We start from the raw sequence: 25272 nt of genomic DNA, 5'->3' as shown, positions 1-25272 counted from the left end.
AGAAGGTGGCAGAGCAGCTGTGTTCTGGTTGGGGGGCGGGGGGGTGGGCAAGGTCCCTGCAGGACCCGCTGTTTACCAGCAGAGGGCACTTTAAAAGTCTGCTCCCACCCTGTACCTCGTGCGTTTTGCTGGGTTCTGGTCGATAGGAGCAACACAGGGATCCAGGCCTGCTGCAAAATGTTCAGACCAAACACAGAACAGTCACGGGCAAGAGCCATCCCTTCTTGTTCCCAGAGTTACACGCTGTTAAACCCACGGGGTGTATCTGCCCTGACATTTTCCCTACACGTTTACATTCATAAACCTACAGGTTCGCTGATAACTGGAGTCCTAACGACTCTCTCATCACATCTAAGACTCCACGGATCGTAAGATGTGCTATTACTTTATGAACCACTAAGAAAGGAAAAAAGATATTAAGGCACACTTCAGTGATGTGAAATGTGGGGAAAAAAAAAAACCAGATGAAATACGGTATCTGGCAGCTCTGCGACTTGCCTTTCTTGGGTCGTCTGTCTTGGAGAGTTTCAGTGTCAGCACACAGGAGCCTCTTCATTTTGTTTAACTGCCCCTTGAATTTCCACTTTTTGGATAAACCAAGATTGGGATGGACACTTAGGTTGTTGCCAACTTTTTGGCTATTACCTACAATTCTGCAGCTCATGTCGATACCTTTGTGTATCTCACAAGGGTTTCTGTAGGCGAGCTCCTGGAAGTGGACCCTTTGTATTCTGTCCACACACGTTAAACTGTAATCGAAACTGCAAGTTGCCAATGTTTCCACCTTCTACACTCACCTGGAGTGTACGATGGAGCCTATCTCTCCCAGATATTAGTAATTCTTTGAATTTCTGTCAATCTGATAAGTAAAATAATACTAGTTAAATTTGCATTTCCCTAATTTCTAGACGGTTAGGCGCCTTTTCATGATTCACAAACATACTTAATTAGATATTCATATTTTGCCCGGTCAAATTTTTTACCGTTTTCCTACTGTCTTTTTTTGTTTCTTGTTAATGTTTAGGAATCTTCATATAATCCGGACAATAACATTCTGCTCTACAATTTGTAGATATTTACCTCCAACCACGTGTGTAAAATAATGTCTCCTGATGACCATTTAATACATTTTGTTCAGTGAGCAAATGAAATGATTTCCGGTTATTTTGGAACACACTGGCAAAGCGCTGTGATCATCCCAAATGATGCTTCATCCTTCTTTTGGGGAACAGATGAAGTTTCAAAGGGCACCTCACAGGGTCGGTCAGGTGTCCTCCGGAATTCTAGGCCACAGGAGCCCGTCTACTCACATAACAGGGGCTCTGAGCCAGATGATTTCCCTCTTGGAAGTGACCAGAAGCCACTGCCAAGCCTGCAGAGGCTGCAACAGGTGACTTCCACATTCGTTCTGGTGGGCACCAGGTCACACAACCGTCCCGCTTCCTGTAAGGACACCTGACAGCCACAGCCAGTTATCAGCCAAGCATTTTATTTTTAGGTGAACCCAGGAGTGGGGAGCCCGTCTGGTCACCTCGCATGTTTCTGAGATCTACCCATATTGTCTCATGTATCAGGCATTCCTTTTCCTTTTCTCCTTTTTAACTTTCAAAGTATAAAAATAGTGAGAGACTAGAGTAATGAACCCCCGCGTATCTGCCCCCTGACATTCTTGGATCAACTGTGTGCGTCTGTGGCCGGCCCCGCTACGTATTCTTTTCCAAGTCACTCCTAGATATCTTGTCGTTTCAGCTGTCAACATTCAAGTATGCGTCTCTAAAAGGTACGGACTCATTTTTTAAAATAAACCTGACTGCTATACCAATATCTCGCCCCACAGTATGAATTTCTTAATGAATGGCATCAACTATCACAGCAGCGTTTAAATATCCCCCACTGACTCATCCATGTTTGTTCAGGGCTGGTTTGAGTTGGGTTCAGCACAACGGAGGCCATCCTGCCCTCCGTCCCACCAAGCTGACACGGACTCTCAGCCCAGGGCAGGGGTGGGAGCTTATGTCCGCTGCCTCCCGAGTGCTCAGCTTTGCTCCAGTCAAATACGGAGCAACTGCTCTCCTAGCCAGCCTGCCCTACAGACGTGCAGGGTCAGAAGCACACTTCCCACTCACCTGCCCATCACCCCACAAGGCCATCAGGAGGCGGGGCAGTGGGCAGTACGGGCAGGAGGGCAGGGAGGAAGAGGCGGGGGGGGGCCCTTACCTGCGGTCGTGGAGGTCCAGTTGCTCTGCGCGGTGGTGGTCTCGTTGCCCTTGAAAGCCTTGGCGAGGGGCAGGCTAACACCGGCCAGCAGGAGCGGACAGAAGGGCTCCATGGCAACCCTGGAAGAGGCAGAACGGGCTCAGAGGGCTCGCCCACCACCCACCTGGGGATGGCCAGCCTCCACCGAGGCGGGAAACTCAGGGAAGACACAGAGGACTCGGGAAGAAAAACAGTGGGCCGGGGATCGGGGTGACAGTGGGGACCCTTTGGGAGCGTGGCTTTGTCAGTCTGCGGTAGGGGGGGAGGTCTTGTACTGGCACGATTTCTACCTGCACTTGGGAAGTAGCCCCACCTTAGAACAAGCCAGGTTAGTAGCGCCATAACTACCCTAGCAGGTTATAAAAGCTCCTGCTGTTCAGGTTACTTTCCTTTTTCGTTTGTTTGTCTGTTTCGGGAGGGAGAGAAGAGGCCAAGGACGTGGAGGTGCCGGGGAGAACAAACTCTTAAAACATCACGAGGTCTGGGATTCTGAGAGGCAGCTTCACAGACCCTGCAAGAGGCCCGGTCACCTTGGCTTGAGAATTGCCAACGACAGTAACTTGTTGAACGTGTAGGAACATTTCGCTGTGCCCGTGCTGACACGGTGGAGTATTTCCGTGTTGCATCACAGCAGCCCAGAGATGCATCAGCGCCCTCGGTTACGTAGCCTGTGGTCACAGGGCTGGGGGCTGGAAGGGGGGTCCAGCCACCTGCACAGGGTCCCCCTTTGCTGTCCCTCAGCCACAACCACAACTACACCCCGGCCCTTATTCCGGGTGCCGGCCTTGAGTACCTCCTACCAGAGCTACAGGAAAAGGTCCCCGAAAAACTCTAGCCCCTGGCCGTCCACCTGTCCCACACTCCGGAGCCTGATTAACTGTCGTGAAGCTCAGCTCAGTCCCCTGCCTCATGAGGTGTGAACAGTGACTTGGGGATGAAGAGCTGGCGTCATGTCACTGCTCTTCTGAGCCAAGCACTTTGCCGGCAGCTTTCCTAGATCATCCCGTGTAATCTTCACGACTCAGGGCTGATATCAGGCCTTGCATCTGGACTCTGCTCCGGTCTGAGCTCTCAGGGGAAGCAGAGGGAAGCCCCCTCCTGGAGGAGGGGTCATGGTCAGCTCATCTCTGACAGACCCACTTGGGCACCTCGGGGATGGGGGAAAGTATTTATTGGGTGGATGGGCAGACGTGCTGGGCAAACCCAGACTGCAACGCGGCTCGACAGAGAAAAAGGCTCTTTCGCCCAGGAGACCTGCAGGCAGTCACCTGGGACCCCCTACTCAGCGCTCCGTTTTGGCAAAGACACCACAAATCCTTGGGAATCATGATAGTGATTGGTGGTATAGAAACCCCTCCCGAGGGCTCCCTGCAGCTGAAGGTGGGCAGTGGCACCTGCCGGGTGGGATCTGGTGCTAATGATGCAGGCGTGTCCTCCCTCCTGGACGCCCTCCTCCGTTTCCATCCACGAGCCCTGTCCACAGTCAGCCTGGGCGCCCGGCCCTACAGATGGCACTTTCCTGCAAGAAGCCTCCCTCGGGTATACGAATGGACCAAAGCCAAGAAACACTTGTAATTAGAGAAGGCTCTGAATGAACGCAAAAAACCCAATCATTTTCTAGCAATCGCCACTATTAAAATGAAACCACGCTGAGCACATTATGACAATTATCCCAGAACAACTACCACAGTCACGATCAACACTTTTAGTTCCTTCTTCTTTTTTGTTTCCAAAATGTATTTGAGATTTACTAAGTGAGCCATACATGCAAAATAGCTCCCGCTCTGTGAGCACCTATTGTGTGCTACACCCTTTCTATGGGTATCACCCTCACAGAAATCCCTCCAGGACGGAGCAACTGAGGCCCCACGGGGGAGCTGGTCCATATCCAGTCCAGAGGAAACTCAGGAGCCGCTATTCCAATCCTGGGCCGCTGGAGACAAAAGCCCTCAACCCCTGACAGGCACTCTGCATACGCTGCATTAAAAAGTTGTTATTGAGCACTGTTATGATACTCTTAATATATGGATAAAGAAGATGTAGTACGTATATACAATGGAATATTACTCCTTCCTAGAACGAAATAAGGCCATTTGCAGAAACATGGATGGACCTAGAGATTATCACATTAAGTGAAGTAAGTCAGACAGAGAAAGACAAACACCACATGACGTCACTTATATGCGGCACCTAACAAAATGATACAAACGGACTTATTACAAAAGAGAAACAGACTCACAGACATAAAAAAAAAAACTCGTGGTTACCAAAGGGGATAGTGGAGGTGGGGAGGGATAAATTAGGAATTTGGGATTAGCAGATACACACCACTATATGTAAAATAGGTAAACAACAAGGACCTACTGTAGAGCACAGGGAACTCTACCCAATATCTTGTAATATCCTATAATGGAAAAGGATCTGAAAAAAGTGTATGTAAAATATATAAATATAAAAATATAATATACATAAAACTGAATCTCATATATATAAGAATATATATATATATAACTGAATCACTTTACTGAACTTTGCTGTACACTTGAAACTAACACAATATTGGAAATTAACTATACTTCAATAAAAATGAGAAAAGGAAATGAGATCACTAAAAAAATATATTTGAGTAAATTGTAGTGTAATTGATTAGAAGGTATTAATTGGTTTAATACAACCCAGAGAGGCAGAATTCCTAGGTGGAACATTTTTCTCTTCCATGCATTAATTTAAAAACCCTCCTTTCCAAATGTTCAACGATCTAAAGAGAGGCCAGACAAGACCAGCTTATCAGGAATCAGACACCATGAGCTCTGCAAGGGCCTCCTGGAGCAGCAGGTGATTTGCCTGGTGTGACCAGCAGAGGGCACTAAACGTTGCAGAATTCAAACCCAGCCCACCACCTAGAGTCCCTTAATCATAGCACTTAAGAGGCCAATGACAGCTTGCCAGTCCCTGGCCATTCACCCTCAAAGGGTTTGCACAAGCTACCCGATAAACACAGGCACGAATCAGTACAAAAATAATGCTTCAAACAGTAATTAAATCTATACTGACTTTGAGTGATTTGTATTTAATCAGTGCTTGTGTGCTCACCAAATGTGAAGTACTGTGGGGCATAAAGCACATTGCTCTCCAAAACTGAGATGATCAAAACAGATGATTTCCAACAAAGCAGACTTTATTTTTACACCCTTCAAAAGTCAGCCAGCTACACATTTGATTAAAATTGTCTTTTTCTAAACCCCATTTGATGCCTTTTCAATACTATTCTTTAGGAAATGGCTCTGGGGCAGGCAGCCCGCTTGGTCCTGGAGATGCAAAGATGAATACAGACCTGTCCCTGCCCTAAAGCAGCCCTCCTGAGCTGGAAGGACGAGTGGGAAACAGCTACCCCTAAGACACCCACTCTCACGCTCTGGAGACGTGAGGCCACAGCACCAAGAAAGGAAGATGGGGGCGGTGATTCACCTGGGAGGTCACCGAGGCTCCCCAGGGGTGGAGGGCTAAGCGGTCCCTCCAGGACACAGAGGGGGCGGACAGGGGCTTGAGGGAGACGACAGCTCGACCTACTGTCCAGACAGCGGACGGTTTGTTCTGCTGGACTTCTGGTACGTGAAGGTATAGCAGGGATGAGCGAGGCAGAAAGATGGGGCTGAGTTGAGAAGGCCCTTGAGTGCCATGGTAAAGTGTTTGGTTTGGTATTAAAGGCTCATTTTCCATCAACAACCTAGACTATCAGAGCCCCCTCACAGTACAGTGTTTAGGACTCGGTGCTTTCAATGTTGGGGCCCAGGTTCAGTCCGTGGTTGGGGAACTAAGATCCCACAAGCCTGGAGGTACAGCCAAAAATAAATAAATAAAACCCCCCAAAACCAAAACAACCCCCGCCGAAAACCTACATTATTAGAACCACTGGGGGCATTAAACAAAGATGCCAATTCCTGGGCCTAACTCCAGATTCCAGTTGTTGGAAATCCAAATATATGGGCAGTGATGGGTTTTACATAGACTGAAGCTGAAAACCTTGGCTCTGAGCAATGAACCGCCATGGAAGTTTCGAGTGACTGGAAGCCATCAGGAGCCACTGTTAAGATGGGGAGGGAATCGGGGGGTGATGTAGCCTTTGCTGCCCCAGGATGGTCCTGGAGCATGGGCTTCACCTGGGAGCTGGTTAGGAATGCAGGATCCCAGGTCCCACCCAGACCTCTCACCCTCTCGGAAGGTCCCTAGGTGGTTCCTATGTGTGTTACAATTTGAGATGTGCTGGTCTAGGCAATAGATGGAGTAGGTCTGGACTAAAGCAGGACCATGGGAATGGAAGGGAGGCAGCATGTGAGGGGGGTTTCAAGGGTGGAATCCACGTGGATGGTAATCAGCTAGACGTGGTGAAGAGTCGGGTGTCAGAGGTGCTGGGATTTCCATATTGGGAGGTGGATGGGAGGGGACATCATTCATCAGCTGAGACGGGGGAGTGGGTCCCCGCTTTGGGGGGCTCCTATGACGTGTGACAGGCTAGCTGAGCTTCTGAGATAAAGTTCCTCCCCCACCCTCACCGAAATCCCACGGGAAATGTCCTGCTGTCCTTGCAGCGGGATGACAAGTTGTATTTCAGGGGGCTGTGGGCCATTCTAGTGGAGACCACCAAGAGGAGGGGGGTCTGGGGATTGGCTGGAAGGGAGAGGTGGGCTTGAGTTCACTCCAAGGGTAAGTGGGAGACAGGTGAGGATTGGGGTGCTTGGCTTAGGGACAGGAAGGGGAACTGGGCGGGAGACCGGGCAGTGGCAGCTGGGGGACAGAAGGAGGACAGAAGCAGATGGAGGTGGAACCAGAGCAGGAGAGGGCTTCTCCCGCCCCCTGCCCACTCCCCCCAGCCCTGGCTCACAGGCTTCCCCTCACGCGCGACCCCATCTCTCCTTTCCCTTGAATTGTCCCATCAGCTTCTGAGGTCCAGCAAGTCTGAGACCGACGCTTGCTCCCTGGGGTCCTACCACCCGGTGTGAGTTACAGTCATTAGGGTGTTGGGTGACCCAAGCAGACCGGGTACTGTCCCAGCCACCCCAGACGATTGGGATCTTCAGCGCTTTGAGGGCTGGCGCCTTCCCTGAGCCGGTGTCTTTGAGGAGGGGCTGCCTGGCTGACCCCTCCTGCCCAGCGGGGCCTGGAAGTGCCCTTTCCAAGTAGCCCTGGGTGTCCTGGCAGGCTGAACCAGACTGCCCCCTGCGTCCCCAAGAGGGTAGTGTTTTCCTTCTGCAGCTCCAGCCCCTCCCAGGTGGTTCTTCTGTTCTCGATTACGTTGATAAAACAGACGAGGCTCCTTCACCGAGGAGCAGACGAGGATTTGGGAGCCATCATGCTCGAGATTTAAAGCCATTGCACTTAGAGCCCTCAGAATGGGCGCCGTATACTTTCTCATCCAAATCAGGACCCTTTTGAGAGTGAAGGAGGGGCTAAAACAACTAAAGCCATATGCTTTCTAAAATAATTATTGAAGAGCATTTTGGTCTTATTAAAATGGGAAACTATTAAGGAGTTCTGTTCAAAAACTATTTTTAAAACTTAAGAAAAAATTCTAGATGACAAAATTAACGTATCAATGCACATTACAGCAATATTTGGGGGGAAAACCTTTTTATATTGTCTTTATGAAAATAAAATAAGAACATGAACAGAATATTTATTCTCAGTACATGTTCACCTGCTCCAATAAATTTCTTAGCCTTGTCTGTTCTTAGTATGTTTCACTTTTAATATATTCTTCAATATCCTTAATATTTACATTTCTTCATGAAATTGCCTGTAATTTTTTTCAGAATAGCATCTTGTGAGCTCTCATCACTGAATTCGTTTATCCCTTCCTTGCTTTTGTAGGAATTTTAATGTCTTCCTGTTCATAAACTATGTTTTTAATACTTGTAATTCTATAAAAGTCTCAAAGCTGAGAGTTTTTGTTTTGCTCTGTGGTTGTGTTTTTTGGTGTTCTGTTTGTTGATGGCTACTATTAAATATTTCCAACTAATTTATAACAGAATGAAGCCAACATTTAGGGCCTCATTTAGAGAAAAGTTCACCATCTTTGGACACTCAGATTGATTTACAAAGTAATTCTCTGACGGCCTAAACATTTCTGAAATATGATGCTGAATTGAGAAGGAAGAGTGCATGCTATAAGCCGAAGTATTTTAGAAAATTCAACGTTGGCTTCATTACCATACACTTTTAGTTCAATTACTCTTGTAGTTATCACCATTTATAAAGTCTGACATCTACAGCTTCTATTTTAACGGACAGAACATCCCGTTGGTTTGGACACAATTATGAATTATTTGTACACCACAATCAATTCTGAGGGTGATACACTTACCACAAACATTTATATTATCCTACAAAACAAATAACTGTATCATAGATGTTGAATTCTTTCATCAAATTTGCAGTAACATCAGCAATTATGTCAGGTGCTTATCTTTGACGGAGCAAATTTTCAAGTTGTGGCTGGATTCCGTGAAATGGAAAAACCGCTGAACTAAGATTGGAATTAACTGATTTTCTGTTTGAAAATCACTATTTGACAATGACTCTGATCTCAAACTGGCCTCGTTTGATGGTTTGTGAGGATCGTCTGCTATGGGAGCATTAACACCTATCACTTCACCTTCGGTAAGTGCACAATGACACTTGGAGCTGAAAACAGGCAAAATGAACGAAGAAGAGCCGTTTGATCTAAATGAAAAGTCACGCTTTGCGGAGCACTACGTCCTGCATCTTCCATCCATTATCCTCAGGCACAGAGCTCCTAAGACAGCTGCTAAGTAGAGGCTGACGCAGCAGTGCCTTGGGACTCAGGGAAAGGGTAGTGATGAATGGGTCTCCACTGACCCTCCACTCAGCAGTGTAGATGACAGAGGAGAAGGTGGCCAACTCCAAGGGCCGGGTGACCCCCGCTGGGTGAACCTCAGACCACGCTGCTTCCACCCACCTGGGATGAGACGTGGAGATGCCGACAGACAGGGATGGGTGGGCTAAACCTCGGTGGCTAGGTTTACACACACGTCTGATTTCAAAGGCATGAGTTTACTGGCTCGTTGTGTGAACCCTGTAAACCTGCAACGGTCTGTTGGGCTGATTATTTGTTCATTCGTTCTTTCCTCTTTCAGTGATATTTACCGAGTCGACTGTTTGCCAAAGTCTGGAGAGACAACGGAACAAATCGAGCACTGCCTTTGCCTCCCTCAGAGCTCCTGTTTCAGCAGGAGACAGGAAATAACTAAATAACGACAATGCAACTCTGACGTGCCAGGAGGGGGCCACACACGGTGAGGTGGCAGCACCTGGCGGGGACACCTACCCTGTGCAGGGAGGTCTGAAAAGCCGCCTGAGGAGAGGGGTGTCTTCTCAATGAGGAGTCAACCGGTCCACGGTGGGAAGTGGGAGGAGGAAGCAGGGGGGCCCCCCCATGCAGAGAACGTGGTCCTTAGGAAGCCCCAGGACCTGCCCAGGATAAGGAAGCCCGAGGGTCTCTCCTGGCAACGCTGAGGAGGGTTACCTTAAAGACATCCAGGAAAAACTTTCCAGCAGGACTGTAGTAAAGCTCACTCCACTGGGCAGAATGACTCCTACCCCGGGGCTTCCTGAGGGCGGAGCTGCTCTCATGCGTGCGTCCATCTGGCACAGGGGAGATGCTCAGGGAGCGTGGTGGAAGGAAATAAACCCCTCAGGCAAAGCAGAGCAGGTTCCTGTCCATCTTCTACTGGGACTGAAGGCCCAGCTGCGTTTAGTGTCTCTCTGTCTCTGTATCTCTGTTGCTCTCACCCTCTCTCTCTTTCTCTCCTCTCCCGCCCCCACCGGATGAAGGTCTTTGCCAGGCCACGTCACCTCTCTGACCTTCCTTCCCAATTAGTAAAACAAGAGGATCCAATGAGATAATAACTGTGAGTGAATTGTTAACTCATCGGCCTGGGCTGGTTATTAGAACTACTGGGGCACCATGCGTGCTGCAGGGAGACTTTAAACTCAGCCAAGTGACTGCTACTATCTCCCGAGAAGACCTCCGCCCCATCACTCCCCCTGGAAGCAGCCAGGGCAGTGGGCACAGCCTGGGGCGCAGCTGCTATTTCCACGACAAAGCCCGCTGGCGCGGAGCCTGGATGCTCACTCAGTCTGTGGTCAAGAGCGTCTGTGGAGGTCGTGCCCTCCTGGGATGATCTTTGTCGAGGGAGATAAGCTCCCTGTTGTCCCACAAAAGAACCATTTCTCTGCAAACAAGCTTCAGAAACAGCTTGGACAGATCCGGCTGTTGCCACACTGATGCCCAGGAACCACCAATGCACATAGGTGGGGCAAGGTGCCGGCAGCCCCTGAGCCCAAGTGCGTGCGCCCAGCCCGGCTGTGCAGGGCCCTTAGCCAGCCCATAATCAGAGTCCAAAGTCGGCCCCAACCCGGACACATGGCCCTTCTCGCTTGTCCCCCTGGGCTTTAGTGACGGGTCCCTCAGCTGTGCTGGGAGCTGCAGGCCAGGAGCAGAAGCAGTGCGAGCCTCCTCCAGCTAGGCACAGCCCATGCCCCTTGTCACCTGCCCAGGCGGGGCAGAGCCAGGGCCAAGGGCACTGTGTCCCCTGCTCCCCAATCTTTCCTGGGGAACGCCGGTCACAGTGACCTTCAGAGGCAGCTGGAGAAAGGAGAAGTGGAAGAGCTCAGGGTGGGCGACTCCACCTGCTCAGGCGGTGGGCTCAGGTCCCAGGGTGGCTGCGTGTGTCCTCCCGGGGCGAGGCCTCCAGGCTCCACAGAGACCCCCCCCCCCACCCAACCCTGGCCCGGAGGCAGGCAGAGCCATGCAGATCCTTCATCTAACTGCAGACAGAAACGGTTCCTCACCTCCCCTGAGCACCGTGGCTTAGAACGTCTGCCACCTGCCCTCTCTGGAAGGTTCTGAGGATAATGGATGAGACAGGCTGGGGAAGCTCAGTGCTCTCTAGGAACCCAACCCATGCTCCTCTGGTCTCCAGAGCAGAGGCAAGCTGCCAGGGCCCTGGCCAAAGTCGGACGGAACCACCCGATGGCCTCCCTCTGCCTGCCCGGCTCTCCCTGCGGGAGGCTCGGGGTACACATGCCCTTTGCCCCCAGGCCTCTTGGCCTCTTCGCTCCTGCCGGACGAAGTCAGGCCCCTCGGCAGCCTCCCGCTGCTGTCACCCCCCGCCATCTCAGCCGGCCAGGTCTGCCCGACTGGAGGGGGCGTCTCTGGCGCAGGCGAGGGGCTCTCTCTACAGCTGCTTATCCAGGCCCTCAGTGGAGGGCAAGCGGAAGGAGAAAGGCCAGCCATCGGCCCCTCTCCGGTGACCCCAAACTGCTTTACATACCCTTCAACGCCACGTGTGCACAAAGCCTGGCGGGTTGTATGCGCGGATGGAGAGTTTCACACGCTCCCAGGCCTGCAGTTATGCACACGCTGCCCGCACCCTTCCGGGCGAGGGAGCAAAGCGAAGGCCAGGAGGACGAGCCTTCTGCCTGCTGACGAATCCCGAGGGCAGAAACGCAGCTTCAACAAGGATGATCACACATGGTACCTCAATGATCCCAGAAAGCCAACAAGCACTGCTGTTCAACTACAGTGGGGGTTACTGCTCGACACCCGTGGGGTGTGGGTCGGTGAGAGATGAACCTGGGGCTCCGGGCATCCCTCCATCCCTCAGGCCCCTGAGAAAGGACTGTGCTTGGAAAACCACCGCCAGGAGCACAGACAGACAGCGGGTTTCCTCAGCTGCTCGCCTGGGAAACAGGACAGGGCAGCACCGGTTTTCTGAAATGACCCCTAATAAGACAAGTCAAGCCCTTTCTGCCTGCCGGGCACAGAGCTGAGCCCCTCCCAGCCTCCTGATAAACCCTTGAGAAAGCAGGGACCGCTACGAGCCTTGGGGCCTTGATTACCTAGGTATCTGGTACCTGATCCCACCACGCCTGTCTTCTAGAAAATCAGGACAATATTACCCACGGGGCAAAATTATTACTTTTCTATGCATTGGGGAAGAATAAAAAGAAGAAGAAAGATGTATTTTCACGGTAAAGGAGAAACAAGCCCAGACCTTTCCCAAGCTTCAGGGGTGAATATACTTACACATGAGAGATTCCAATAGCAATTGTAAGACCCCCTGAAGCAGGAAAATGTGCAGACTCAGCAAGTTCCCCCTGTATCCACAGCCATCCCGCCTTTTCAGAGAAGGCTTTGCTTGTTAAAAAGGAAAAGATGCAAAAGGGTGCTTTTCATCATAGCCGGTGGAGGTTGGGACTTAATTGCCTTTGGACAAAGGCAACTGCACAGGTCTAAATGTCAAACCGTTGAAACATCATTAAAAGGAGACTCTAGCAAGGAAGCCCATGTGTTAGGAGAGGAAAAGGGGGAAGACAGCCAGGGGGAAATGAAGGAGGCAAGCCTGGGCAGTTCGGCCAGGCAGGGCCTGCGTCGCCCGTCGTGTCCCCCAGGGTCCCCTCGTCTGAGCCTCCCCTGACAGCCGCCCAGAGAGGCAGGCGCCACCTCTGCCTTGGACAGACAAGGACAAGGGAGGTCAGAGGGTGAGTTGCTGGCCACCACCCAGGCTGTCAGGGCAGAGAGCACTGGGGGAATGAGGGTGCCCTGTCCGCAGCCTGAGGCACATCCTGGGCTCAGCGAATCCCCGAGACAAGAGAACTAGAGAACTCAGCTCAAGGAGAGGCTGGGTCCTGAGTGAGAGGACGCAGCGTGGGGAGACGGGTGTGAGGAAAGCAGACGTCACAGCCACCGTTAGGTGACGTTACTTGGCCTCGGAATAATGGATACCACAGTCTTTTACCAAATTTGAGGCCACGAGTTCTCAATCCATTAGGAAAAATGGCCCTTCCGCAGAGCTAACTAAATTCTCTCCCTTTTAATTGGGGGAAATATTGATACAATAAAATCAGCTGATGTAATAGCATCTGAAAATGTATCCTGCCATTTGATGACAAAGTGATATGTTTAGGAGACAGAGTGCTGCCTGCTTTTAGGAGCAGAAGGGGCCTCTCTGCTCTCCACTATCTAAGGTTTGCGTCAAGCTCACCGAGGTCCACGGGCCTCACAAAGAAAAGTAGATCCTGAAAACTGCGAGCAACGAGCACGTCGACCTATCGTCCAAACTCTCTGCGTGGTTACTTTCCATCACTATCCTCAGGGGAATGGCTGGAGGGACTTTGAGAGCTCTCACCTCAGAGAGGAGATGGGCCGTGTGTTTAATTCAAGGACAAGTGAGTCCTCGAAATGGAGCCCGGATGGACGGGTGTGGGTCAGCCCTCAGACATGGCCCCATCGGCTCTGGGCTTGGGCCACGCGTGCTGTCTCTGAGGTTCTCCGGGGCTCTCTGCTGTCTGGCAGGAAGGTCTCTGAGCAGAGCCATCCTGGACCAGTGGGGGTGAGAAGTGAGGGCAGCTCGAGTCTGTGCAGCCTCCCACCTCCCAAGGCCTCGGCGGCCAGCCTGGAGGGCAGCTTACAGCGTCCCAACCGGGCCGGTTCTAACCACAAACGGCAGAGACATGAAGACACTTGGTGTGTGGGAAACAGTGGGGCCAGAGCCGGAAAGGAAGTTGCCCTCCCCTGTGAACACCACGGGGACAGGCCCAGGCGACAGGCCCAGGCTGGCCATCCCAGCTCCCGGAGGCCCTCAGTCCCCACGCCCGGCGCGGGACTCTGGCACTCGCCCGCTCCCACGGGGCGCACACGCTCGTGTACTGCACGGCACGTGGGGCTCGGCTTTCCCCCCGCAGGCCTCTTCCTCCCCACTTCTCCGTGCTCCCGAAGGGCAGCTTCCAAAGTGTAAAGATGCGCTATGAGGCTGCGGGCAGCGTGGGCAGGTGAGAGGTTTGTCGCAGGTGCAGGGAGGTGGCGCTGGGGATGCTGAGTTGCAAAAGGAGCGTGCAGAGCTGCGGGCACCCTGCTGCGTGGGGTGTTCCCTATCACTAAGGCTAGAGCAAAGCCTTTCCACCCTTGGGAGTTTTGGGGGCTTTCCTTGCCGGGGCCCCTCGATTCCCACCCCTGTCTGTAAACACACACCCACCTGCAGCCCATTCATGCCCAACCCAGAGTTCACGATTTACCACCACTGGGGAAGCCCAGAGAACTCACGGCCACAGGGCAGGTGAGAGGCACCCCCTGCAGGCCGGCACACTCCAAATCCAGGCAAAGGGCACATGTTGCCGTGAGTGGGACATGCCACAGCAGAGGGACAGCAGGCCGGCCGCAACGCAGCAACTTACTTTTACATATTTTATCTGCGAGGCCCTTTGGCTAAATGATGGGTCCGGTACGATGAGTAATTCAGGGCCGCTGGGACTGCTCGTCATGAGCGGGCAGTGACACAGCCACGCTGGATGGTTTCCAGCTTTAAAAGCCTTGCACACGGGAGAGGATAGGGTCCTGATGTCTCGGTGGAGCTCGGTGTGTCTGGAAGACAGCAGCATCCATGCAAGGAATGGGAAGGATCGGAAATGCGTGCCCAGAAAGACTGGAGAAATACTTGGGAAGCAGGGCTGCCAGATAAAACACGGAGCACCCAGATATCAGTACGTCCCAAATATTTCACGGGGATACTTATACTGAGAGTCATCCGCTGTTTACTGGGAACTCACATTTCGCTGGGCTTCCTTTGGCTGGTTTTAATTTGCTATATCTGGTTCCCCTATCAGAGGGTGTCAGGGTCGTGGTCTGTAACTCGCTGGAAGGAGGGGCGTATAGCCCAGAGAACAGAGAGGAGTTCTATGGAGAAAGTGACCTTGGGGAGGAGCTGGCTTGGAGGAGCGGCGGGACAGTGCCTTCAGGGTCAAGTTTGCAGCCCTGTGGACCACCCGGCAGGTCACGTCCATCAGGCAGGTGTGACGCTCCGAGGGGGTTCTGGCTGGAGGTGGAGCTTGGGAGCTGCCAGCAGGCAGGTGACCTTGGCAATGGCTGAAGGACCTGAGAAAAGCAAAAGTGAAAGAAGAAATGGGGCATGGGGTGAACACTGGGACCACTGACGCCTAGAGGCTCCCGGAGAAAAGAAAGTCAAACAGACTAGGAAGGAAGAGTCAGACAGATCTGGGAGAACCAGGGGACAGGCAAAGGAAGGGCTGATCGCTGCGAGGCCGTGGGAACTGGCAGGGCTGGCCCCTGGGCCCCAAGACCTGCCCGCCAGGGTGCGCAAGTCCTTCCTCCGTGGTAGCTGTGACCCTGCAGTGCAGGGCTGTTGACGTCCTTTCTCCTCCAGTGGTCACGGCAATGGAGATTTCCACGTGTCCAGTTTGGGAGTTAGTCTGCCATAACACTGACTTTCACTCTCCTTTAGAAAACTACAGCACAAGCTCAGATCATTCACCTAACGGGTCAGATTTTCCAGATTCTGGGTCTCACTGAAGTCCTGGCAATTCAGACCCTTCCAGACATGGGGCCGGAAACTGCGCTACACCAACGCTAGTGATGAACATGGTCACGAGTAAGTGCATCTCTGGCCAGTCCTTGGTCCTGAGCTCCCCTGGCCCAGCCCAGGCAGACGCAGACAAGGGCAGCCCCAGACCCTCAGCTGAGATTCCCTGGGAATGTGGGAGTTTTCCCAGCAGAACTGGGAGTTTTGTTATAAAAATCACAGGCTTGGTTTGAGGACTGTCTAAAGTAGAAGTCTCAACATGAAATCCTCTCTGTTTAGTAAAGTCAGTAGAATTTATCATGGTGATTGGACTTGGATCTTTCACCACTCAACTTTTTCCTAAAAAGTAGGTAATTTGTCCTCCATGGCAGGGCAGAGGGTACATGACATTTACTTTAATCTCTCTCTTGTCCTCATGTCACGTTCTTCTCTTGTGTTCATGAGATTGGGGGCTCAAAGGAGACCAGGTGTGCAGGAGCTGCCTGTAAATGGGCACTGATTGCTCAGGTACACAGGGCGAGGCTGCGTGGACAGGCTCAGGTCTACAGGGAACGTGCAGGCACAGGGCGCACAGGACCCGGCTTCCACGCCCAAGTTGGCTCCTGTAAACTGAACTTTACATGATTCGAGAACAAGATTTGATTTGTTGGATGAACGGGTACATTCTGGAAGAAGAGGGGGTACAGTGTGGGGGAATACGAGCCCTGGAAGTTCAACCTCTGCCCAAATGTGACTGGTCTCTTGGAAACTTTCAGTTATTAGATTCAGGGGGAGAAAGCAGGTGGCTGTGGATGGATGTCTCAGTTTACTTGTCTGGAAAGTGGGGCAATAAACCTACGTTACTCCATCCTCAGCTGGCCATGTGCTGAGCTTACCTCCTTAGTGCGAGGCTTAGAACCTGGAGAAGGCATTTCCCTGAGCAAAGCAGGGGCCCGTCAAAGGAACGGACAGAGGATCCCAAGCAAAGTGTCCGCACTGGGAATTCCACCAAATCTCCTACTGCTGATGCTGATACAGCAACAGCGAGTGGCAGCTGCTCTTCAAAGAATTCAGGAAGTCCATTACGTCTAAGAGTAAAAGGTCCTTTATAACGCATCTCTGTGCTTTATTTTATACGCACTGCTGAAGACCTGTGTGCACACTTGTGGACTATAGGCTGAAATGGATTTCATCAAAGAATTCTGAAAAATCACAAGGACGACATAAAGCCCTTGTGTATCTGAACCTCCCATGTACTGGTCCACACTGAATTCCCTGCCTGCCCAACTGAACAGGGCCTGATACTTGGGGCAGATCAGCACAGCGAGGGGCTGAGGACTTGGCAGCACTCTTCCCTGGCCACTAGGAAGGACCCGTAAGAACACAGGCGTGTCTGTAAGTCTGTTAGGGGATAATTTCAATTTCCTGCAGAAGTTGCAAGTTCCAATTATGCAACGTGCCCTCTATGAAGAAAAAGTGAAGAGCTTCTTCTGTAAGAATTAAGTTTTTCTCCATTACAATAGAGACAACAGATTGACAGGTGACTGAAGATCCAAGGAAGCTTCTCCAAAGCACATTTTCACCGACCCCAAAGCTGTACTTGAATGTGTTTAAATACCAACGAGCCCACCGACCAGTCACCTACTAGAGAACACGAAACTGACCATGTTTCCACAGTTGGGGCCAAATAAGACAGGAATGAAGTACAACTAGACTTTTATTGCAGAAGTTTTTTTTCCCTATTGAAAAGAAAACCATCCTTCTTATTATCCAAAAAGAACAAAGGAAGAAACCCCTGAAAACCTCTAAGTGTAACTCTCCATCCTGAGTGGCAGTTACGTAAGACCAGAGATGACAGACGAAGGTTCTGCTGCCTCACCTGAAATACTGTGAACAATGTCTCACAATCAATTGTTCGTGAGCTTCATGAATTACCAATAATTTTTCCTACACTTGCAGTAGCTGATTGTCATTTCACAGAAGATATAACATCACTGAATCCTTTCTTCAATAAAAATTACGACCTCAGCAGTGACAAGACGGTTCTGTTGGGATAGTCTTTAGATCTTACCAAAACCAACCAAATTATTATTGCAGAATAACTGTCTATGAGCCAGAAAAAAATGCCCAGAAGACAGAAAGTTAACCTCTACAGATATAAGCAAACAACAATTAATAGACACCAAGGATCCTGCCCCAATGCCTTCTCAGTTCTTGTTACTATTTCAATCCGAAATCGCCATGGCCCTAGGGGAGGGTGCTATCAATTTACGTGTAGCAAATACGAATGGTGATCTTTACTCCCTGGGAAAGGTACTAGGATTCTTTTTTGTTCTCATCATATTGTACCTTAATATTCACGGCGATGTCCTGGTGCTACAGCCCAAAGCACTACAATCTCACTGAGGGTGACTCTTCAGCGATGGTGGTTTCTTTCCACCTGAGCCATCATTTCGGGCCTGTCCACGCGTCTCTCCTGGGCGGACGCCACCCATGCCTTCGTGCACTTGGGCAGCGCACCGACCTCTAGGGCCCTGCCCCTGCCCTGGGAAGCTCTGCTCTCTCCACCCTGGCCCAGCGCCCTGGCGGTCTCTGCTGGTGCCTACAGCGGGTGGGTTTTGATCCATGTGACTTCCCGTCTGCTCCCTCTTCTGAACTTGAATGTGATCTCCTGGGAGTCATGCCATCTTGGGGTCTTGCATTTCCTGAGGGCGGGGAGCGTGGCGGGGAGGTACTACACAGGGGGAGGGCAGAGTCTGCAAAGCATCCAGTAACATTGTAGGGACGTTGCCAGAAGGAGGCCAAGGGAAGGCCTGGGCCTCTGCCGGGGGGATGGCTTGGGGTCGGGGAAGGACAGGCCCTCACCACTCTGAAGCTGCCATGCCTCCTTTTCTGGACCCGAATTTCACTAACAGCCGGAAGAACACCCATCAGGGCCATGTGGATCCACCTGCCGATGCAGGAAGATTCTCAGAGGCACAGACACCATTTTCAAAGAGCCTGGGGAGCCCTGGCCTGCCCTGCTTTCTTATTCAGCCCTCATCTAGGGTCCTGCCTGACAAGCGCACCTGCAAGGAGTAGGTGTGCTGGGTGCCCCTGGGGAGCCCAGGTGCTGCTGAGGGAGGAGGGGCTTGTGCTTTAAGTGAGGCATGTGAAGAGTTCTCCGGGGCTTCAGAATATGGTCAGGACACCTCCGAGGGGATGATCAGGTAAGACCACTTCCTCTAACTTGTGCCTTCCACTCAGCTTTCACCTGGGCTGTGTCAGTAAATCAATTTGTGACGTCCTTCAAACAGGGTCCGTAAATAAGCCAACACTTCCATCCCTACCTCCAGGGACTGTAAGCCGACACCCTCCATCTAATTGCTTAGATACCCTTGCCGCAGCCTTGGGTTAATTTAACTCAGCAAATACGCCGATCGCCTGGGCGCAGAGCTCGGCCAGTGATCGATAACTAAATGCACCTTCTGCATCGTTCCTGAAAACTGAGGTGGATTACACTGGAAGTCAAAGCCTCTGGGAAAAAGACGTAGCATCGACAAAAACGTCAAATAAAGATGGTGACCCTTCACCTAAAAGCAGCCTCAGGAGAAGCAAAAGGGGACAGATCCAGTAAGAAACTTGGAACTCCAGCATCATTTTTTTCCTTCTTTGCTTCCCCCCAAGAGCATTTTTAAAGGTGTCTTTGGACCTTTCTCTTCCCCTCTGTAGCAGGCAACCTAGGTCCTGTAATGGGTGGTGGCCAGACTCCTGGGCACAGTGCAAGCAAGCAGAAGAGATCGCTGTGTGACCCTGGGTCCCGGGAGGAGCGTTGAATGACAGACTCTCGGCTTTGGAGGGTGCTGCAGCTTGACTTTCTTCCAAGTGCTCTGCTTGGGCTAATTCTGGAAACAGCGTGCGTTCCGGAGCGCCCACTCCCTGGGGAAGGGTGGAGGTGGCCCTGGGAGAAGGGCTGCAGAAGCCGCTCTGAGGCTGCAGGTGTCTGTGGAACAAGGTGCCAGCCGATCACTGCACTTTAGCTTCCATTAAATCCAGCCTCTGCCTCCATTCCGTGAGCAGCTCCCAAACCCGCAGGGCTTTCGCTCTGGCTGCCGAGGCTTACAGGATGAGGATCCTGGCCCCGCCGAGGAGGCCACAGTCTCCTCCACGCCAGCACAGCACATGGAGCATGGACGCCACCTGCACCCGAGACGTTGGGTCTCAGCGCCTGGGTCCTCTACCCTCCTGCGCACAAATGCCCTCTCCTTGGGTTGAGCAGGGCTGAGATACGGTTTAACCACGCCTCTCAACTCACGTGGCTCCCAGTAAAGTCCATCCCTCCCGGTGGCCCCAGGCTGGACCGGGAGCCTCAGCGCTGTGAGCTTGTCCAGGGCTGTGCTCTTGGTAGTTCGATCCACACGAAACCGGAGGGAAAGGCACCAGCTGGTCGGAGTCCCGGAGGACAGTGGAGGCAGGGCTTCCCAGGGGGCGGGCCAGCTGGCCAGGGGATCCGCAGAAGTCACTGACCATTTTGTCATTCCAAAGCCCAGTGTGTCGTTCTGTTATCTAATGTAAACTGAGGCGAGGTTAGATCCAGAGTTATCTAGTTATCCAGGCTCTAAAACCCAAATACCGACCCACGGTCAGACTAAGGCAGTTTCTTTTGTACACTGAACTGTCCTTAAGTAGGTTTCTGTTGTTGGCAAATGGCAGAAATTCAGTGGAAAAAACTGCTTGTATTTGTGGTCCGATGATATTATATCTGAATCTGGGGTCAAGAGATCAATCAGTAAAATCAAGTAAAACCTGGCCTTGCATCAGTGCAAGATGTCACCCTTGAGCCAAGAGCAAAGTCGGGATTTTCTGAGGCACAACTGTGCACCTTGTCGCATCTAAAGCACATCACTGGGTTGCTTAAATTCTGACACCTCAGTAAGAAGGCCCACCGTCAATTACCAGCGATCAGTTTTCCTGGCTTTGGGCATAATTTCTCTGCCTTTCATTCCCACAGTAGCCCCTTGCAAAGCGCACACACACACACACACACACACACACACACACGCAGCTTCCACCTCCCAGCAAAGCCTTTTGGGAGCCCAGGGAGAGAATCCTGATCTCCCTGGAGAGGCTCCTGGTGCTTCCTTGTAACAAGGGTCCCTGCACAGGGACCATCACTGAGTTTGGGCAAAGCCAGACTGTCCATCCTCACAGCTCATATGCAGAAGGGCAGGGGTCCTTGAGGGGCACAATGGGTGCTGTGACCCTGCACCTCCCACGGGACCCTGCCCTAGCAACCCTTCCCACCTCCTCTCCATTCACCAACTTGTCTTTGGTCTGAAACCCCGGTCCAAGGGGAGCCTTGGGGACAATCCCAGGGCACATGGTGGGTACTCATTTGTTGAGCAATGACTAGAGGAGTGACTGAGCAGATAGGCCGGGCTTAAGCAGGGCACACCATCAAAGCGTCACAGAGTGGCAGACCCGTGCTCCAGGCTGACGCTCTGGCTATGAAGGCAAATCCTACAGAAGACCCTAGACGTGCAGCATTTAGAGAAGCAAGAACACCACAGAGCAGAGCCTGGCCTGAGGGCTCGCTCCCCAGCACTTGGGGCCTATTGAAGGCCCAGGACGAGCCTGGCGGGGACAGAGAGGTGGAAACACCGCAATTACAGCACAGTCTTCTGGGCGGCTCACCAGTCCCACCCTATCCCACTAAACTTCTGGGAAAGGAAGAAATATGTGCATCGCCAAGGCCGCACGAGTATAGATTTTGGCTGCGTGAACAAGACCTGTTTTGACTGGACCACGACACGGGAGATTCAAGAGGCAGGATGGCAGGGAGCTGGCAGAGGAAGGCACCGTGTCTGACTTGGAGCCAGAAGCCGCCGGGCAGCCTGATGGCTCTGTTTGCTGTTTGAAAGGCACCTGAAGACGTGCGTGCGACCAGGAGCCCAGGAAGCAGCATCGGGGAGCGAACTGAGCTTCCCATCCAGTCAAGGACTGTAATTCAGATTTTTGGACAGGACGCACGGATCTAAGAAGTCCCTCTCATGCTGCCCACTCCAAAGCTCCCATCGCCTCCAGAATCCACCTCCATCAGTCATTTGCTCTCTGAAAATGTCCAGAATGCACTCTCAGTCTGGGGGCCGCGTGTGGCGGGCAGGAGCCGGTCTGCGGGTGTGTCGCGGGGATGAGAAGCCCACCGAATTTGGGGCCAGATCTGTGTGCGGTCCCTGTGGGCCCCGCAGGGAAGGCAGGAAGGGGGCCCTCTGAAGCCGGCCTTCAAGGCTGCCAAGGTCGCGATTTTCATCAAATGAAAATCCTGCCACATCCTCCTCTTCAGTAGCTTCCACTGCCCTCAGGGTTGAGGCCAGACGGCCGGGTGGGTTTGGGCGGTGGCCCCATCTCCCCTTCCAGCCCGCCCCCTCCCCCCGCACAGCAAACACGCCAGCCTCCTTGCTCCCCGTAGATTACTGGCTTCTGCTGTTTAGATCCCCCTCTGCACTTGCTCTGCCAGCCAAACTCCTCTTGGCTCTCAGCTCTCTGACCCCAGCCAAGCTCTCCAGCAATCCGTGCCCCAGGAGACCCGGGTACCTGCTTCCAGGCCACCCGCTCCCCACTGTGCACCCTGAGCGACCGCCTTGTCCATCTCCCCCGTGTCTGAGCCCCTCAGCTCCTTGGCTCTGCGGTCCCACGAGCACACAGCAGATGCTCCATGCGTGCGCCTGGACACGTCTGCCTCCTTTTCTCTTGGATGGGCACCCTCCTTGCCCACACTCCCTACACCCTTGCAGAGGAAAGGAGGAACAGGACGGACTCCACTAGACGCCTGGCTGACGGATCCAGGGCAAAGGTGGGCTTTATGCCCTCTGTCCCTATTCTCCCAAGACCCCAGCCGGTGCAGGTCCCCCGACCAGGAAGACAGAAAGGCTGACAGGTCACTGTCACTTGCTCTGAACGAGGTGAACATGTTCCTCTAAACTGCATGTGAAGGAAAGTCGAAATCCTAGCAATAAATTCGAAATGGTGCCATTGCATGGACTGGGCAGCAATCTGGAGAGGGGGACCCTCCTGCCCATCCCGCCCACCCCTATCACATCACATCACACCTGCTGGTGAGGGATGTGCTTCTCCACCTGGATGCTTCGAGGGGTAAAAATTCACTGAAGCACGGAAGTCACAAACCCAAGCCTGCTGACGCAGTGTGATCCACGGACAGTCTAGGTTTGATGTGCGTTGGGTTTTGAAAGTTTTTCTTTTATTTTTAAAGATACAATTTTAAAGATATAATTCCATGCAGTCAAATGCAGACCTTTAGCCTATGGTTTGATGAGTTTTGACAAATGCATACCCCCATGCAGTCAACATGAAGAGCACTGGCCACTTTTCCAGAAACTTCCTTCTTGTCCACTCTTCCCACACCCCAAGAAGCACGCACTATTCTGGTTTCTATCTACAGATGGTTAGCTCTGCCTGTTCTTGAACCTCCTGTAAATGGAAACACAATACTCTTTTGTGTTCAGCTTCTTAAATTCAACAGGTTTCCAAGGCTCATCCTCGTCGCCATGGGCGTCAGAGGTCCACCCCTGTTCACTGCTGAAGAGTTTTCCACTGCACGACTACCACATGTTGCTTACCCGTTCTTCTCTTGATACACACTTGGGCTGTTTCCCAGTTTTTTGCTATTATGAGCAAAGCTGTTATGAACTTGGGTGCAAGTCTTTTTTGTGGGCAAGTGTTTTTCATTCACTTGAAGTGAATGCCTATAAGTGGAATCGCTGGGTTCAAGGAGTAGGTGTATGCTGATGACTTAAAAGGATTTAAATTAGTTTGAAATATTTAAAAAGGGGGAGAGTCTACATAAAGCCTGGAGATCTGGCTTCTCTTGGGAAGAGCAGGTCTGCCTGAATTCCTGCTGGGCTGCGCGAGCTGGCCCCTTACCAGGAGCCTGGATGGGCAGCGTGCCACACGGCTCCCACTCTACCTCCTTCATCACACAGCCTGTGACTGCCACTCCACCAGGGGACACCTGGGCCCGGTGTCCGGATTCAAAGTGCCTCTCCATCCCCAGCACTCTCGCGCAGAACACCAACAGATGATTCTGAAATCGGGGTTCGGGGAGCCTGAATTTTCTCCTGACTCAAAGCAAGAAGTTGTAGTAATTCCAAGTGAAACACTTCCTTTTCAGACCACGACTATCCACAGCTGTGGGAGGATTTTAATTTGCTTCGATCTTCTTTAATATGCGGCAGATACACAGTTTTTAATCTTCTTTTATTAAAAGTAAATCCACCCTCCTCGCCCAGGTCTCTTGTGTAACTGCCTAATTAGGGCAGAAGCTTGGCCCAGCTCAACAGGGTGGGTCGCTGTCCCTTAAGAAGGAAAGACTTCAAAGAACTGCCAGCATCTCCTGAAAAATGATAATTGGGAAACAATGTGCATGAATTATTTATAACCGCACGTCTGGTTATTTGGAAGAAAATTTTGCCTGCAAATTGCAACTAAGACTAAGAAAAGAACTCGCCATATTTCGGAACTCAAAGAAGCTGCTTTGGAACCTCCCTGGACACCTCAACCATGGTGGATACACACACTATTCGTGTCTGGAGAGGAGGTAGGGGCCAGGGTCCCTTCTGAAGGCCTGGCCCACTTCACACCTGAAACAAGGTCGCTTGGGTCTAATCTCAGTAAGTCAACTGTTGCTTCATTTATTCATTCATTCAACTACTTACTGGCACCTACCGTACAACGGTGAACGAAATAAACAAGTCCTCCGTCACGGACCTTTCTTTAGTTATTTATCTTTTAATTTTTGTAAAATATTTATTTATTTATTTTTGGCTGTGTTGGGTCTTTGCTGCTGTGCACGTGGCTTTCTCTAGTTGCGGTGAGCGGGGGCTACTCTTCGCTGCGGTGTGCGGGCTTCTCATTGCGGTGGCTTCTCTTGTTGCAGAGCACGGGTTCTAGGCAGGTGGGCTTCAGTAGTTGTGGCACGCGGGCTCAGTAGTTGTGGCTCACGGGCTCTAGAGCGCAGGCTCAGTAGCTGTGGCACACAGGCTTAGTTGCTCCGCGGCATGTGGGACCTTCCCGGACCAGGGCTCGAACCCGTGTCCCCTGCATTGGCAGGCAGGTTCTTAACCACTGTGTCACCAGGGAAGCCCCAGGGACCGCTCTTTAAACACCTTCTCTTAATAATGTGGGACTGTTTGATTACAGGATTGTTTTTCTCAACAGGCTCTACCCCTGAATGTTGACTTCTATCAAAGTATTTTCTACCACCAGCCCCCAGTGGCACTCAGGATTCAGACTCTCCCTCCATGTCTAAATCATCCCGACAGGTTTTCTAATAGACAGCCTACCTGCTATTTGTTTAGATCACACGGATTCAGATCCGTAGGACAATTCTGTGTTTCCCCTCCTTACCGTTTTGGGGGGGGGTCTATCCTCTCTGCCACCCTCCACTCAGCTAACTGACTAGTTTCCATCTGGTAAGGCTAAACACCTTAAGTAAAATAGTTCCAGGGTTACAGTTTTCGTTATCGATGCTCTGCCGGTAAACCACCATCAACACCATATAATTATGGAAAATTACAACAGCAGCACAGCGGTAAACCAAAAAAGGTACCCTTTGGGAATATTAATCAATTGATACTCTTTTCTT

At 51.7% G+C, this 25272-nt stretch overlaps 1 protein-coding gene across 2 annotated transcripts in view; it reads right to left on the bottom strand.

Annotated features, from left to right (window-relative positions):
* Window positions 1-25272, bottom strand: part of PTPRE (protein tyrosine phosphatase receptor type E) — a 97676-nt gene that overhangs the window by 41316 nt on the left and 31088 nt on the right. For both annotated transcript variants that reach the window (XM_022568456.2, XM_089898358.1), the window contains one exon: window positions 2218-2336. In XM_022568456.2, the coding sequence (XP_022424164.1) occupies window positions 2218-2329 (112 nt within the window). In that variant the 5' untranslated portion in view covers window positions 2330-2336. Of the gene's footprint in view, window positions 1-2217; window positions 2337-25272 lie in introns of those variants that run through there.

Source organism: Delphinapterus leucas, chromosome 16, assembly GCF_059928025.1.
Source record: "Delphinapterus leucas isolate spDelLeu-1000000601 "Yukka" chromosome 16, BTC_Dleu_Yukka2, whole genome shotgun sequence".
Classification (NCBI taxonomy): domain Eukaryota; kingdom Metazoa; phylum Chordata; class Mammalia; order Artiodactyla; family Monodontidae; genus Delphinapterus; species Delphinapterus leucas.
This window is presented reverse-complemented; position numbering and strand designations above follow the sequence as displayed.